The 18,222-nt window shown below is 41.9% G+C and overlaps 1 protein-coding gene across 1 annotated transcript in view; it reads right to left on the bottom strand.

Annotated features, from left to right (window-relative positions):
* Positions 1-18,222, bottom strand: part of LOC127574065 (intermembrane lipid transfer protein VPS13B-like) — a 795,946-nt gene that overhangs the window by 56,278 nt on the left and 721,446 nt on the right. Inside the window, 3 exon segments of the mRNA XM_052022696.1 lie at positions 4,678-4,761; positions 7,108-7,374; positions 9,652-9,807. Coding sequence (XP_051878656.1) covers positions 4,678-4,761; positions 7,108-7,374; positions 9,652-9,807 — 507 coding nt within the window.

Genomic DNA, 18,222 nt, shown 5'->3' with positions numbered 1-18,222 from the left:
CGGGCAAATAGAATTAGAGTAGATGGGCGTTGTGGTTGGCACAGACAAGTTGGGCAGAGGGGCCTATTTCTGTGCTTTATAGCTCCATGACTCTATTAGAAATAACATACCAAGAGGCACTCCCCTCTGCTTCAAGAGTCTGGAACAAGGGTCTCAGTCCAAGATAGCTGAATGGCCATTTGGAACTGAGATGAAAAGTATCCTCTCTCGGAACATGGTGAATGCTTAGGATTACATACTCACTGCAAGCGATCAAATCACTTGTGTATTCAGGACTGAGAGGAAAGGATTTTAGGAATTCAAGGGAATTTTGCATCAGTTGAGAAAATGAATGAGGTGGCTTCTCCATAATCTCACTGAACCATTGAGCAAGCTTGAAGGACTGTATTAGCCTCCTTTTGGTGTTCTGTTGGCTCTTTAAATATTGTAACTCTTTGCCTCTCTCACCTCCTTCAAGACGCTCCCTAAACCTACCTCTTTGATCAACCTTTAAGTAACCCATCCTGACAACTCCTCTCTCACTCAATGCTAATTTTTTTTTGTTAATATTCCTATCAAGCTCTATGGGTCATTAACTAGATTAAAGACCGTTGAGCTTGTATCAACATCCTAAAAGAGTCAACAGATTCAGGGATATGTTTTCTGCTTAGATCAAATAAAATAAAATAAAAATAGAAAGTATAGCTGTTAGAGTAACACTTTACAGTGCCAGCCACCGGGGTTCAATTCTGGCTGCTGTCTGTAAGGAGCTTGTACATTCTCCCGGTGTCTGCGTGGGTTTCCTCCGGGTGCTCCGGTTTCCTCCCACATTCCAGACGTACGGGTTAGGAAGTTGTGGGCGTGCTATGTTGGCGCCGGAAGCGTGGCGACACTTGCAGGCTGCCCCCAGAACACTCTACGCAAAAGATACATTTCACTGTGTATTTCAATGTACATGTGACTAATACAGATATCTTATCTCTGCCCAACTCATCTATGTCCCTCTGTATCCTTTCACAACCTTCTTTGCTGCTAGTCCACTAATTTTTGTGTCATCAGCAAACTTCCTAATCAGTCCACCTAAATTCTCATCTAAGTCATTTTTAAATATGACAAATAACTATGGCCCTAGCACTGATCCCTGCAGTACACCACTGGTTACAGAATTCCAGTCAGAAAAACACCTCTTGACTACTACCCCCTGCCTCCTATCACCAAGCCAATTTGCATCCAGTTTGCCAACACACCTCAGATCCCATGTGCCCCAACCTTCTGGGCCAATCTATGGTGTGGGACCTTGTCAAAAGCCTTGCTATAGTCCAGGTAAACCGCATCTACTGCGCTGCCTTCATCAATTTACTGAGATATCTCCTCAAATACTCAATGTGAGAGAGGGTTTCCCCTGCACAAAGCCATGTTGACTCCTCCTACTCAGTCCCTGCCTTTCCAAGTGAACATAAATCCTGTGCTTTAGAATTTTTTCAAATAATTTCCCGACTACTGATGTAAGGCTCACCAGCCTGTAGTTTCCTGGCTTATCCCTACTGCTCTTTTTGAATAACATTAGCTATCCTCCGGTCTTCTGGTCCCTTTTCCGTGGCTAACAAAGATGTAAAAGTCTCCATCAGAGCCCCAGCAACGTCCTGCCTTGCTTTCCATAGCATCCTGAGATAGATCCTGTCAGACCCTGGGGAATTATCCACCTTATAGTGTGCCAATATCTCTAACACTTTCTCCTTCCTGACACAGACATAGAACATAGAACATAGAAAAATTACAGCACAATTCAGGCCCTTCGGCCCACAAAGCTGTGCCGAACATGTTCCTACCCTAGAAATTACTAGGCTTACCCATAGCCCTCTATTTTACTCAGCTCCATATACCGATCTAACAGTCTCTTGAAAGACCCTATCGTATCAGCCTCCACCACCATTTCCAGCAGCCCATTCCGCGCACTCACCACTCTCTGAGTAAAAAACTTACCCCTGACATCTCCTCTATACCTACTCCCCAGCACCTTAAACCTATGTCCTCTTGTGGCCACCAATTCAGCCCTGGGGAAAAGCCTCTGACTATCTACCCTATCAATACCTCTCATTATCTTATACACCTCTATCAGGTCCCCCCTCATCCTCCGTCTCTCCAAGGAGAAAAGGCCGAGTTCCCTCAACCTGCTTTCATAAGGCATGCTCCGCATCCCAGGCAGCATCCTTGTAAGTCTCCTCTGCACCCTCTCTATGGCTTCCACATCTTTCCTGCAGTGAGGCGACCAGAACTGAGCACAGTACTCCAAGTGGGGTCTGACCAGGGACCTATATAGCTGCAACAATACCTCCCGGCTCCTAAATTCAATTCCCCGATTGATGAAGGACAATGCACCATATGCCTTCTTAACCACAGAGTCAACCTGCGCTGCCACTTTGAGTGTCCTATGGACTCGGACCCCAAGATCCCTCTGATCCTCCACACTGCCAAGAGTCTTACCATTAAGACTATATTCCGCCAACATATTTGACCTACCAAAATGAACCACTTCACACTTATCTGGGTTGAACTGCATCTGCCACTTCTCAGCCCAACTCTGCATCCTATCTATATCCCTCTGTAACCTCTAACAGCCCTCCAAACTATCCACAACACCCCCACCTTCGTGTCATCCGCAAACTTACTAACCCACCCCTCCACTTCCTCACCCAGGTCATTTGTAAAAATCACAAATAGTAAAGGTCCCAGTACAGATCCCTGAGGTACACCACTGGTCATCGACCTCCACTCAAAATACGACCCCTCACAAACCACTCTTTGCCTTCTGTGGGCCAGCCAGTTCTGGATCCACACTGCAATGTCCCCTTGGATCCCATGTCTCCTCATCTTCTCCATAAGCCTCGCATGGGGTACCTTATTAAATGCCTTGCTGAAATCCATGTACACTACATCTACAGCTCTCCCTTCATCGATGTGCTTAGTCACATCCTCAAAAAATTCAATCAGGCTCGTAAGGCAGGACCTGCCCTTAACATGTTCCAGACTATCCGTGTACCCTTCCTCTAGCTCTCCATCCTACACATCCTTGTCCCTGGTGAATACCGATGAGTCCTGAAGAAGGGTCCTGACCCAAAATGTTGACCGCCTGCTTTGCTCCACGGATGCTGCCTAGCCTGCTGAGTTCCTCCAGCATCATCGTGTTTTTCGTCTAGATTCCAGCATCTGCAGTCCTTTCCTTCTCAAGAAATATTCATTTAGGATCCTGCTCAAATCCTCTGGCTCCACACATAGATTTCTCTCTTGGTCCCTAAAGGGACCTATTCTTTCTGTAGCTGCCCGCTTACTTCTAATATACTTATAAAAGGCTTTGGTATTTTCTTAAACCTCCCAATGATATATGCTTTCATTCTTTGAAACTCCAGAGACTATTGGTGTTACTCAATCTTCGGCACCACCATTGCACCCCCTCTAAAGCAAGTGTATCCTTCCCTGGATAAGGAGACCAAAACTTCACATAGCTTTTTAGGTGAGGTTTCTGCCAGTGCTCTACATAATAGCAGCAAGGTTTACCTACTTTTAATCTCCAACCTCCTTATAATAAGGTAACTTGTCATCCAAATTGCTTGTTGTAAATTTATGTTAAATTTGATAGTTGTATCCAAATCCCTTTTGATAATAACATTTGCAGTTTCTCACATTGTACAGAAATATTTTGCTTCATATTCTTCCAAAGTAATACCTAATTATACACTGCCTGCTATCTTCTTGCCCAGTGCTTAATCTTGTTAACCTTCTCACCACAATGTCAACAGGCTGCAGCCTTGGAGAGCATCACAATGTAATTCCAGCAAGTCCTCAACTAAAGATGCAGGCTAATGAAATTTGGTTTGTCCCCTTTGACTCTCACCAACTTTTACCGATGCACCATAGAAAGCATCCTATCAGGATGTATCACTGCTTGGTATGGCAACTGCTCTGCCCAAGATCGCAAGAAGCTGCAGAGAGTTGTGGACACAGCTCAGCGCATCACGGACACCAGTCTCCCCTCCTTGGACTCTGTCTTGACCTCTCATTGTCTTGGTGAAGCAGCTAGCATAATCAAAGACCCCACCCACCCGGGACATTCTCTCTTCTCTATTCTTCCAGCGGGTAGAAGATACAGGTGCCTGAGGGCACGTACCACCAGACTTAAGGACAGCTTCTACCCCACTGTGATAAGACTATTGAACAGTTCCCTTATACAATGAGATGGACTATGACCTGTGACCTCATGACCTCACAATCTACCTTGTTGTGGCCTTGCACCTTATTGCACTGCACTTTCTCTGTAGCTGTGACACTTTACTCTGTACTGTTATTGTTTTTACCTGTACTACCTCAATGCACTCTGTACTAACTCAATGTAACTGCACTGTGTAATGAATTGACCTGTAAGATCGGTTTGTAAGACAAGTTTTTCACTGTACCTCGGTACAAGTGAGAATAATAAACCAATACCAATACTTAATTCTAGTGTTCAGGTAAAAGATCAGGCATGATCTCACTGAAAGGAGTAGCTGCAAGAGGCCAAATGGCCTTCTTCTGCTTTTATTGCCAATGTTAAAGTTCTTTGATTAGGCTGACCAAAATTATTATTAATATTATTATTATGGCAGAAATCAATGTAACCAGTGTTTCGAAAGGGCTAACACTGAGTGAAGAAAGCATACTCACCATTCTCTGCTGTACAGAAGACTCTGCATCCAGACTCAGAGACGAGCACCACACATGTAACACAGAGCTGCTTGAATCTGGGACCTGCATGGATCAATAACAATGAAATGCAAGTTAATTACACGAGAGGAGACAATTCGCACAACATTCAATGTTTGCTGTCCAAAAGAAGTAATTTTACATGCTTCAGGGGCAGGAGTGCAGACAAATCTTGTGCAATTATCTTGATGAGTATGTTGTAAACCAATTGTGCTGGTGCAATGTAATCTTATCTTACACTAATATAATATGAACAGTAAAATTGTGATGTATTACATCAATCTGACACATTCTTACTGTCAGCATTCTGACTGGGTTGCATCACAGCCTGGTATGGAGGCTCCAATGCACAGGATCGCAAGCAGCTGCAGAGGGTTGTAGACTCAGCCAGCTCCATCACGGGCACAACCCTCCCCATCATCGAGGACATCTTCAAGAGGCGGTGCCTCAAGAAGGCGGCATCCATCATTAAGGACCCTCATCATCCGGGACATGCCCTCTTCTTGTTACTACCATCAGTGAGGAGGTACAGGAGCCTGAAGACGCACGCTCAATGATTCAGGGACAGCTTCTTCCCCTGTCGTCAGATTTCTGAACAGTCCGTGAACTTTTTTTTGCAATATTAATTTATTTTGTAATTTATAGTAATTTTATGGTTTTGCACTGTGCTGCTGCCACAAAACAACAAATTTCACGTCATGTAAGACAGTGATAATAAAGCTGATTTCTGATGCTCAAAGCCCATACCGTTGGAAGATTTTGAATATTTAATGTTAATAGTATAAGCTTTCGTGTTATAATGTTAATATACATTGATGGGGTTTGTCAACTCTTTTGTAATATCAGAAGTGAGCTCAGCTCTGTGTGCAGAAGCAAGCTTGTTTGCACATTTTTTCTCTCTGGCTAGAACAGGCAAAACAGCTCCAAGCTATCTGTCCATGGCACTGCAAAAATGAAATAAGCAACATAAAGCTATTCATGGCTAATGGCATTACAAATTCACAGAAAATCTGGTAACATGGGCAGATCCAATAATATATTTCAAGTGACAGTACCCATTGTTAAGGTCTCTTCAGTATAGTCTGCACAAACTCAATTGGTCAACAAACACATTTTTAGCGAGGCTTATTTATCAATTCAGAATAATATGAGGGCAAAAGGGTTAAGTGAAGAAAATGGCTTGTTTGGTCTTGGCATGGGCCCCTTTAACACAGAGGATTAAGCATTGATCTAATTGAGGGGTTTAGGCTGTTTAAAGGAGCTGACAGGTGTAGAAAGAGGGAGAGAGACAGTATTTCTTCTGCAGGGAAACTCCAGACCAGATAAGTATGCATTGTTTTATTATCAGAGGCTACTCAGGGGTGATAGCAGGAAAAACTTCTTCATAAAGAAATCTTTCTCTCCCTATAAAACCTGATAAGGTGACAGGATTCAAATGAAAATTTCAAAACCTTCATTTCTGGTAGAAAGGAGTATCAAGGGTTGTGGAACTGTGAGAAGTAGATGGAATTAAGCTGCAAAACAGCCATGGATTGAGAGGTTGAATGCTCTTTTCCTGCCCCTATAGTTATTTCAAAACAACAAGATGCTGGAGGAACTCAGCAGGCTAGGCAACATCCGTGGAGAAAAGCAGACGGTCAACGTTTCGGGTCAGGACCCTTCTTCAGGACTTCATTGACCATCTGCTTTTCTCCATGGATGCTGCCTGGCCTGCTGAGTTCCTCCAGCATCTTGTTGTTTTTTCATTAGATTCCAGCATCTGCAGGCCTTTGTTTCTCTTTCCTATAGTTATTTAGATTAGATAAGTTTAGTTTATTGTCATTTACACCAGGATGTAATGAAATTCTTTGTTCACACTATACCCTCACCATCTACCTTGTTGTGACCTTGCACCTTATTGCACTGCACTTTCTCTGTAGCTGTGACACTTTACTCTGTACTGTTGTTGTTTTTACCTGTATTACATCAATGCACTCTGTACTAACTCAATGTAACTGCAGAGTGTAATGAATTGACCTGTACAATCGGTTTGCAAGACAAGTTTTTCACTGTACCTCGGTACAAGTGACAATAATAAACCAATACCAATACATGAAGCTCACAGAGTAAACAGCATACAGGGCAATAATAAATAAATACAACAATAAATACAGCGATGAGTACAAAGCAGCAGAATGGTGCAAAGTATTGTAGTGCAATCTGAGGTAGTTCAAAAAGAAATGCTGAAGTGACAATAAAAGAAGAAGTAGAATTTAGGGTTCGAGAACGTGGCAGCACCACTGGGAAGGGGATGTGAAAGAAGTGATTGATTCAGAAGTCTGACAGCAGTGGGGAAGAAGCTGTTCTTGAGTCTGGAAGTCAGATTTCCAGCAATCTGTTTATCTTAAATACCTGAATGACAGTGCTGTCATCTGACTGAAGAGATTCTGGACATAAATCTGATGACCAGCCCAGGCCATCCCCTTTAACCTTGACGTATAATTGAGTGAACTCTGTATTCTCAAGAACAAAAGACGGTATCTTCTGATTTGCTGGCAAGGTGCTAAGATGCTCCTTGGTTGACACTTCTCCATCCTGCCCACTGCAACACTGCACCACCTTCAGTTCTATGTCCTGGTTCAAGTAGCTGCAAATGGCTTGCCTTCCACAGATTATTATCTGAAAGAAAGCAGTATCAAACAACAGTCATTTTGCATGTTTGGTCTGAATAGTAAATCACAGAATAATCAGAAAAATATCCAAAATGCTTCACATTTATTTTGAAAAAAATTATTGCAAAAGAATGAGTTTAGCTTTAATCCACTGGGATTACTTCAGAATTACGCAAGAAGAAAGTATACAGTAAAAAGATCTTTTGGAGCATTGATGTACAGAGGGATGTTGGGGTGCAAGTCCACAGCTCCCTGAAAGTGGTAACACAAGTAGATAGGGGAGTAAAGCAGGTACAGATCATGTGGCCATCTCTGGTTGGGAGGCACTGAGTACAAAAGTCAGGAAGTCATGGTTCAACTGCATTAAACTTTGCTTCGGCCACATTTGGAGGCCACCACACAATACAAAGGATGTAGAGGCTCTGGAGAGGATACAGAAGAGGTTCATCAGGATGATGCCTGAATTGGAGTGTATTAGCTATAAGGAGAGGTTGGACAAACTTGGACTTTCTCTGAAGCATCGGAGGCTGAGGGGAGAGCTGATAGAAGTGCATAGAATGATGAGAGGCATGGATAGCGTAGACAGCCTTTCTTCCAAGATGGAAATATCAAAAACTAGAGGGCAGAGGTTTAAGGTGAGAGGAGAAACTTTAAAGGAGACGTGTGAGGCAAGTTTTTTTTTACAGAGAGTGGTGGGTTCCTAGAATGCACCGTCAGGGAAGGTGGTAGTAGCAAAGTCAAAGTCGAGTTTATTGTCACATGCGCAAGTCCAGGTATGCACAGGTGCAATGAAAAACTTACTTGGAGCAGCATCACAGGCACATAGCATCAGATACGCAACATTCACAAGTAAAACAGAAATTAAACATAAATTATATATAATTTTTATAAGAAAGAATATAATTAGAACAAGTAGCAGATAGGATAACATTTAAGAGGCACTTAGAAGGACACATGCACAGGCATGGAGTGCAGGGATATAGACCATGCATAGGCTGATGGGATTAGTTAGATTGGCAAGATGGTTGACGGAGACATGGTGGGCCGAAGGACTTGTTCATGTGCTGTACTGTTCTGTTCTATATTCTCCTGTGTCGATCATTCCCATGTATTGTGCACAATGTACCAATCCAGACCTTAGTAAGCTGATGCCCTTACATTTTGATAACCAGAGCAGAGGCATAGACATTTAAACATTTTGATGTAATAAGAAAGATTCATTTTCCGGATAATCCCCCCCAAATTTTTGATTCATCAGAAAATGATATAACGCAAAAAGCCATTCGGTCCCTTATGCCTGGACTGGATCTTAAGAACTGGCTTATTGGACCCAATCTCTTGCTCTTTCTCCAATGTTGAGTAACTTTTCCCTTATTCATTCAACTGTTCAGCCTGTTTCCAACACCCTTTCAAGCACTGCTTTCCAGATTATGACCATTAGCTGCAGTGAATATGTTACCTCATCTCATTTGTGGTTCTTTAGCCTTTCATTTTAAATCCTTTTCCCCTTGTTACTGACAATTCTGCCTACTCTTTGCTCCACGGAGTGCTGGTTTTGCAGGCCACTACTGGAAGGATAATGACTTCATAAAAGTAATATGGTGATAAACACTACAAATACAACAGCAAAACTTGCATATGTTCAAGGTCTGAAATAAAACAGCAAATGCTGGAAATACTCAGCATTGCTTCTGATAAAAGGTTAGTTCTGTTTTTCTCTCTGCACAGATGCTGCCTGACAATGAGTATATGCACAATGTCCTGCCTTACTCCAAAAACAGGATACAGCTGTGACGAAAGGACTTAAGATCTGGGGCTGTTTCAATATCAGCAGTGGAGGTACATTGGATACTGATGGAAGTTTTCAAATTTACAAAGAGCTTTGAGGGCAGAAAAAGAACAATAAAGAACTGTGATTTCAGGTTTATGACCAGACAAATGAAGAAACTGGAAGGCATGGATCACACAGCAAGTTAATAAACCATGTAATGAGTAAAACAATGTACTAAGTAGTGCCTTAATATTAAATTGGACTGCTTTGATGCAATCAACCCTCTCTCTCTCTCTCAAAAGGCCCAACTTGTCTTATTATAAAAAAAAATTCATTCATCTTTCCCATCTTTAAATATCAAGTCTCAGTGTTTAAAGGCGGCTCTTTAAAACATAAGAAAATAGAAAACATATTTATAGACCACAAACTCCAAATTTTTCGTCTGTATTTAAAGGGTTATAATATTTTTAAAAACGGCTGGTTTTTATTGGCAACCACATGAAAGAGACTTACTTGTTTTTGCACACTGTTAAGTGGCTGCACTTTGATGATCAGTGATGCTGTTCTTCCCTTGTACTGGATGCTTCTAACAAATGTGCCTATGTTGTCCACACTGAATGGCTCGGACCAGCGCCAGTTTCCCCAGCCCTCAATACAGATGTGCAGCAGCTGCATAGAACAATGAATATGTTTGTATTGACAAATGGTCTGAGATAAAACAGTGCAACCCACAACATTTTATAACAGTTACAATTTTCTCCAGAATGATTTGTTTCTATCTATTTATAGGATGGAGGCATGTAAGCAATTAGCAAGCCACATTTTCTTTTAAAACAGCTCGATCAATTTAAGGAGCAGGATTACCCATGTAGTACCTGTCCATAAACTGCAGTGGATTCAGAACAATTCATATACCTGCTGTTATAAGACTTTGACTTTGCACCTTATTGTCTACCTGCAATGCACTTCCCTGTAACTGTGACACTTTACTTTGTATTCTGTTATTGTTTTTACCCTTCACTACCTCAATGCACTGTGTAATGAATTGACCTGTACGAAAAGTATGCAAGACAAGTTTTTCACTGTACCTCAGTACAAGTGACAATAATAAACCAATACCAATACCATTGAACGGTCCTCTAGTGCAAAAAAGTGGACTCTTGACCTCACAATCCACCTTGACATGGCCTTGAACCTCATTGTCTGCCTGCACTGCACCTTTTCTGTAACTGTAGCACTTTATTCTGCATTCTGTTATTGCTTTTCCCTTGTACTACCTCAATGTACTGTTGTGATGAATTGATCTGTATGGGTGGTATGCAAAATAAAGTTTTTCACTGTACCTCAGTACATCATATGACAGTAACAAACCAATTTTAAACTGAACGAGTAATGATGCACAAGGTGTGACCAATTCTTGGGCGAATAGTAACTTTGAGCAGGTCTTGTGTGGTTTAGATACTTCAGGAGTGCAGTGGCGCAGTTAGTAGAGGCACTGCCTCACAGCGCCAGAGACCCTAGTTCAATCCTGACCTCAGCTGCTGTCTTTGCAGAGTTTGCACATTCTCCCTGTGACTGCATGGAGCAAAAATGTGCAGGTATGTAGATTAATTGGTTGGCCCTGGTCTAGCCCCAGTAAAGTCTGGGGGTCACTGACAAGAATGCAGAGAGAATAAAATGGGATTATTGTAGAATTAGTTGATGGTTGATGTGGATTTAATGGGCAAAAAGACTAACTTCTGTGCGGTTTCTACGACTCTGAACGGGAATTAATAATATTTACTGCAAGATATGTTTTGCACTCAAATCTTGGCTGAATGTACTTCTGACAAAAAAGTGACCAACAGCATGTAAGATTACAACAATTCATCATTCTCGATCTATTGCTTAGCACATCAGCAGCAAATTTCTCTATCATAGTAGCAATTAAAATAGCTGGGGCTTCTATATTCTTAACCACATCAATCATTTGCTTCCTAATGCAGTCCCAGTTGAGTTTTAACAAAAGGACATTGTGTTGAAACTCTAATGCTATCATCACAGATGCTGCTTGACCGGTTGAGTATCAGAGGCATTTTCTGCATTATTTTAGATTTCTAGGACCTGCTCCTTGTCTTGTATTCCAAGGGAAAAATCATCAAGGAAGTCATCACTGGAATACTAGCAACGGTACATTCTAATCTGCCTCAGAAATTCAGCTCTATAGGACAATGGAAATGAATTTCTGAGGTAGAATACACAGCGCTGGCGCCACTATATAACATGCATAATACTACTGAGTGGGTGTAAGTTTCTAGTTAAATTACCTTAATACTTACTCAAAAAATATTTTGTTCCATGTGATAATGATCACCAGTTAGCAATTAAAAATGAATATCTTGTGTCCTCAAAAAGCGCTCCAGACTCAACAGTGAATTCAACAATTTTAGATAACCAGACCTTCCAGTTTGTGATGAAAAGTCATGGACCTGTGATGTTAACCCTGCTTTTCTCTCTCCATAGACAGCATCTGATCTATTGAGCAATTTCAACATTTCCTTTCATATCACATTTCCAGTGACTGGAAATTTTTTTGGATTCCATACCTACAGTAGTTTTCTGGTAAATGGTAAATGGTTTATTATTATCACATGTACTGAGATAAAGTGAAAGGCTTTTGTTTGCATACCATCTTGACAGATCATTCCATACATAAGTATTTTGAGGTAGTACAGGGGAAAACAATAACAGAATGCAGAATATAGTGTTACAGTTACAGAGAAAGTGCAGTGCAGGCAGACAATAAGGTCTGAGGGCCACGACAAGATAGATTGAGAGTTCAAGAGTTATCTTTGGAGTATAAGAGGCCTGTTCAAGAGTCTTATAACAGCAGGATAGAAGCTGTCCTTGAGCCTGGTGGTACATGTTCCTAAGCTTTTGTATCTTCTGCCCGATGGAAGGGGGAAGAAGAGAGAATGACCTGAGTGGGAGGGGGCCTTGATTATTAAGATAAAATATCTTTATTAGTCACATGTACATTGAAACACACAGTGAAATGCATCTTTTGCATGGAGTGTTCTGGGGGCAGCCCGCAAGTGTCACCATGCCTCTGGTGCCAACATACCATGCCCACAACTTCCTCACCTGTACGTCTTTGGATTGTGGGAGGAAACCGGAGCACCCGGAGGAAACCCACACAGACATGGGGAGAACGTACAAACCCTTACAGACAGTGGCCAGAATTGAACCCGGGTCGCTGGCACTTTAATAGCTTCCCAAGGAAGTGTAGATGGAGTTAATGGAGCGGAGGCTGGTTTTTGTGATGGACTGGGCTGCATTCACAACTCTTTGTAATTTCTTGCAGCCTTGGGCAGAGCAGCTGCCGTACCAAGCTGTGATTAATCCAGATAGGATACATTCTATGGTGCATTTGCAAAAATTGGTGAGAGTCAATGGGGATGCGCAAAATTTCTTCGCTTTCCTCTGTCCTTATTCATTCCTTTCTATTAACAGCTCCTCCAGATCGATTCAGCTGTGATCACCACTCTCTCTCAGCCAGCACCACCAGCATTTGTACCATTCTTTCTCCATTGGGTTCCACATGACCACACTTCTGTTGTTCTCTCTGAACCGTCCTCTTCTTTACAACTTAAAAACATGTTGATTTCTAACTTTTCACACTTCTGATGAAAGATCACTGGCATGACACCCTTACTCTGTTCCTCTCTTCACAGATGCTGCCTGACGTACTGAATATTTCCAGCATCACACACAAAATGCTGGAGGAACTCAGCGGGTCAGGCAGCATCTATGAAGGGAAATGGACAGTCGACGTTTCAGCTGAGTCCTTTCATCAGGACTGGAAAGAAAAGGGTCTCGGCCCCAAACATCGACAGTTGATTTCCCTCCATAGATGCTGCCTGACCTGCTGAGTTCCTCCAGCATTTTGTGTGTGTTGCTCCAGATTCCAGCATCTGCAGTCTCTCTTGTGTCGCTGAATATTTCCAGCATTTTCTGTCAATATTTCAGACTTCCAGCATCCGCAATTTTTGTTTCTTTTTCAATCCTCAAAATAGGATCCTGGATCTGAGAGAACAGGCAACTGATTCTGCAGCATCATATCCTTGAATTATCACTAATTACCTGTACTTGTCTAACAGAGGAAATGGCAGTGAGGGCAAGTGTGAAAATCAAAAGAACTGCAGATGCCGGAAATCTCACTATTGAAGATTCAGCATGGTGTAAAAATTACACTTGCACTAAGAATGGGCAAGAGTAATCTTTTCTGATGAGCTTAGTGGAGACCAACTGAGCAACCAGAACAATTAGATCCATTCTATGTATTTCAATTGGAGTCTCTGGGTGAGATTCCAGAGCAACTTCTGCAGGAGCAGGGCAATGAAAGGCAACATCTGGATTGCCGTACTTAACCCTGTGTGTGCAGTTCCCTGTTACAGCAATGAGGCGATTAAACTGGAAAGAGTACAGAAAAGATTTACAAGGATGTTGCCAGGACTAGAGGGCCTGAGTTACAGGGATAGGTTGGCCACGCTACATTTTTATTCCTTGGAACATAGCAGAATGAGGGGTGACCTTATAGAAGTGTTTAAGATTATGAGAGGCATAGATAAGGTGGACAGTAACAGTCTTTTCCCCAGGATTGGGGAGTCCAAAACTAGGGGGCATAGATTTCGGGTGAGAGGGGAAAGATTTAAAAGGGACCCGAGGGGCAACTTTTGCACACAGAGGGTGGTGAGTATATGGAATGATCTGTCAGAGGAAGTGGTTGAGGCAGGTACAACAGTATCATTTAAGAGACACTTGGAGGGGCGGGGCTTGGAGGGATATGGGCTGAACGCAGGAAATTGGGACTAGCTGGGTGGGCATCATGGTCGGCATGGACTGGTTGGGCTGAAGGGCCTGTATCCGTGCTGTATTGGTCTATGACTCTACAACACTGAGGTCTGATTTACTCTTGCATAATGCTGAGCACTCACAGCTACAGATTATTCACAACACAAAATCCAAGTCATTATATTAAACTCTGCTTCGGGCACAGGTTTGCAGGATCACAAAAGCATTTTTTTTTCAATTGTGATTATTTAATTATTATTTATTGAGGGGAACTACAATAGCACATATATTGTGAAGGTTTATATTAAGCAGGCAGCAAAACTAAAAAAATTCACAAACCCAACAAAGTAATTGAATCACAGGCTGTTTCTACAAAAAAAAAGAGGATTTATTATGTGTAGCCTGTAAAATAACTAAAGCTATAATAATTTTGGAAAGCCAAAGAATATAATTGTCATTTCAATACAACCAGTCAATCAATTTTGGAAATGAACACAACTAACACCAAAAGGGTCTGCTGATGTTAATTACTTCAAGGCAGATTTGATCAAGTACTGGTCTTTCTTGCACCTCCATCTGTAATGTGTTTAATTTATAAATATTAGTTGATGTCGAAGAAAAGCAGCCACAGTTCTTGAAGCCATTCAAGCAGTTAGAAAGTAAGTAGTTGGGATCATGTGGACCACAAAGGCTTGAGTGTTTTGATAAGATAAATTAGTAGCAACGGGGAAAATTACATTGGAAGTAATAAATATATTTACAGAGTGAAAGGAAATATATGATTTCATGCTGAAACATAGGAACCATAGAAAATTAGGAGCAGGAGTAGGCCTTGTTCTGCAGATGCTGCTGACCTGCTGAGTGTTTCCAGCATTATTCTGTTTTAACTTCAGATTTCCACGAGCAGTTTTTTTTGATTTTCACTCAATGTAAACTGGTTCAAGTGCCGCCTGCCCTGAAATTTGGAGCCAGATGCTTTGTTTCCATTCTGCAGCTTTGCCTCCTGGTTTCTCCCAGGTTTATTTGCCACAGGGTAGTTCTGGCTGATTCCAATGATGTGGTTGATACAACAACAGAGCACAAAGTGCTTTCTTCCCAGTCAGGTGTGACAATGCTGATGGTCATAAACGAGTAGAAGGCATTGCTCCTTGGACACGCCAGTCATTGCTACTTTATTCTTGATGCTAGTCAGGCCTGTGCAAGGCACTGCATATAGGCTGGGAACATATTCCTAACATTCACAGTGAGGTCAACAGCAAGTTACAACTTTAGTAAAGACAGCTACGTTAGACTATTGTTTATTGACTACAGCTTTGCCTTCAATACTATAATTCCAAGCAAACTCATCACCAAACTTCGAGACCTGGGACTCAACACCTCCCTCTGCAACTGGATCCTTGACCTTCTGACCAACAGACTGCAAGCAGTGAGGACAGGCAGCAACACCTCCAGCATGATTACTCTCAACACTGGTGCCCCACATAACTGCGTCCTCAGCCCTCTACTCTACTCCCTATGTACCCATGACTTTGTGGCCAGATTCTGCTCTAACTCCATCTACAGGTTTGCAGATGATACCACTTTTGTAGGCCGTATTTCAAATAACAATGAGTCAGAGTACAGGAAGGAGATAGAGAGCTCAGTGACATGGTGTCATGACAACAACCTTCCCCTCAATGTCAGCAAAACAAAAGAGCTGTTCATTGACTTCTGGAAAGGGGGCAGTGTACATGCACCTGTCTACATCAATGGTGCTGAGGTTGAGAGGGTTGAGAGCCTCAAGTCCCTTGGGAGGAACATCACATGGACCTGTCCTGGTCCAACCATGTAGATGCCATGGCCAAGAAAGCTCACCAGTGCCTTTACTTCCTTAGGAGGCTAAAGAAATTCGGTATGTCCCCTTTGACACTCACCAACTTTTATCGATGTACCATAGAAAGCATCCTATCTGGATGCATCACGGCTTGGTATGCCAAATGCTCTGCCCGGGACTGCAAGAAACTGCAGAGAGTTGTGGACACAGCCCAGCACATCATGAAACCAGCCTCCCCTCCATGGACTCTGTCTATACCTCCTGCTGCCTACGTGAAGCAGCCAACATAATCAAAGACCCCACCCACCTGGGTATTTCTCTCTTCTCCCCTCTTCCATCAGGCAGAAGATAAGGGAGCCTGACGGCACATACCACAAGCTCAAGGACAGCTTCTATACCACTATTATAAGACTATTGAATAGTTCCCTTATACGACAAGATGGACTCTTGACCTCACAATCAACCTTGTTATGACCTTGCCCCTAACTGTCTACCTGCAATGCACTTCCTCTGTAGCTGTGACACTTTGTATTCTGTTATTGTTTTTACCCTTTACTACCTCATTGCACCGTGTATGAATGTAATGAATTGATCTGTACGAACGGTATGCAAGACAAGTTTTTCACTGTACCTCGGTACAAGTGACAACAATAAACCAATACCAATAGTAAGGCCAATGGCTGAAAGGAACTGTTGGTGATTCACAGAGTCTCACTACCCTACCACAAACTGTTGAAATGATTTGCACATCAATAACAGAGAGTCCCAGTTAACTATGTAAGAAATTCTGAGCTATGCTTAATTCTGAGCTTTGTTCTATGGCTGGCAGAAGGGATTCATTAAAATTGGCATGGTTGGCACAGACATCATAGGCCAAAGGGTCTGTTACTGTGCTGTTCTATGTTCTCAATGTCCAACAACTGGTCATGTGAAATGTGCCTATTATTTTGATTCTGCACAACTTCTCCTTTGATTCTCACAGCAAGCCATTTTCACTCTCCTATCCGATTTGGATTTCTAATCAAGTTTTCCATCTACCTTAGCTGCCTCATTCTGTGAGGTACTGAGCAGTAAAGACTACAGACCTGGTTCTGTATTCAGATATTAGCAAGTTTTATGTTTCAACACAAGAGGGGCTGAGAGAATAGGCTACCAGTTCTTTCGTCAGGTATAGAACCAGAGAACAATACAGCACAATAAGGCCCTTCAGCCCACCATGTTGCGCTGCCCTTCAAACCACACCTAAGACTATCTAACCCCTTCCTCCCACATATCCCTCTATCATAAATTCCGCCATATGCTTATCTAACAACCCCCACTTATCCCCACTGAAAATGCTCAACTTTGCTAACCCCACCCGCAATCACTGGCCAAATAACTCGAGAGCTCTTGTCTTGCAAATTATTGTATGAAGAATAGTCATTTGGTAGGGCTTTGAAGCATTGCTCTAACTGTACCTCAATACAAATACGCAGAGGCACTTCTTGGAGTAAAAATGTCAAGTTTTATTCATAGTTGGCAAAGCCACCACTTTATTGCCCATCCCTTACTAAACTGAGTGAACCATTTTGAAGGGCAGCTAAGAGTCAACCACGTTGCTCAGTCTGGAGTAACGCAGTCACAGAAGATTTTCCCATCTTAGAAACATTACTGAACCTGATGCACTTTCATTACTGGGAGTAGCTTTTTTCACTTCACATTTATTTAATTAACTGAATTTAAACTCCCCAGATGCCATAGTGGGATTTGAACTCATGTCAACTCTTGCCTTCAAATTGCTAGTCCAGTAACTTAACCGGTGTGCTTCCATTCCCAACAGTGATGTATTGACAGGCGATCAATGTGAAAAAAGTTGTATAAATATGTAGTCAAGAAAAGAATTTCAGCAGTAAGCATTGGTGGCGAAACACTCTTTCGAAACAGTCCAGCTGGGAAAAGTCATTAATGGAACACAATGAAGTGAGGAATAAAAAAATTAGACTGTAAGTCAGATGGAGAGCCCAGAGAATTGAATCAATTACATTCAACGGTCAAGGAAGAGCTTTATAGTCTCAGATGTTTTGTTTATTTACCTACTTCAGGATATTAAATAAGCTATGCAAGAGACCAAGGTGGTTCAACTGACACATGATGTTAAAAGCATCAGGACTAATGGACTAAATGTCTATAAGTCTCACTCATATTCTGTGTGCTTTTACAGACCACATACATAAAAATCCTATATCTGCTTGTTCCCTGCCTAAATCAAAGATAACAGCACTTATCCTGATATGGTTGGATGTATAACACTTCCCATTACAATGGAGAATGAATAGATTGCATTATATTTTTCCACTACATCAATGGGATTAAACATTTCATATTTTGTTGCTGATTAAATAGCCAAACACCCTAATCTCTACTTGTACAACATATCACCTTCATTATACATTGAGGAT

The sequence above is a fragment of the Pristis pectinata genome, chromosome 9 (assembly GCF_009764475.1).
Source record: "Pristis pectinata isolate sPriPec2 chromosome 9, sPriPec2.1.pri, whole genome shotgun sequence".
NCBI lineage: Eukaryota > Metazoa > Chordata > Chondrichthyes > Rhinopristiformes > Pristidae > Pristis > Pristis pectinata.
The sequence above is the reverse complement of the archived record's forward strand: the minus strand, read 5'-3'. Positions and strand labels throughout refer to the sequence as shown.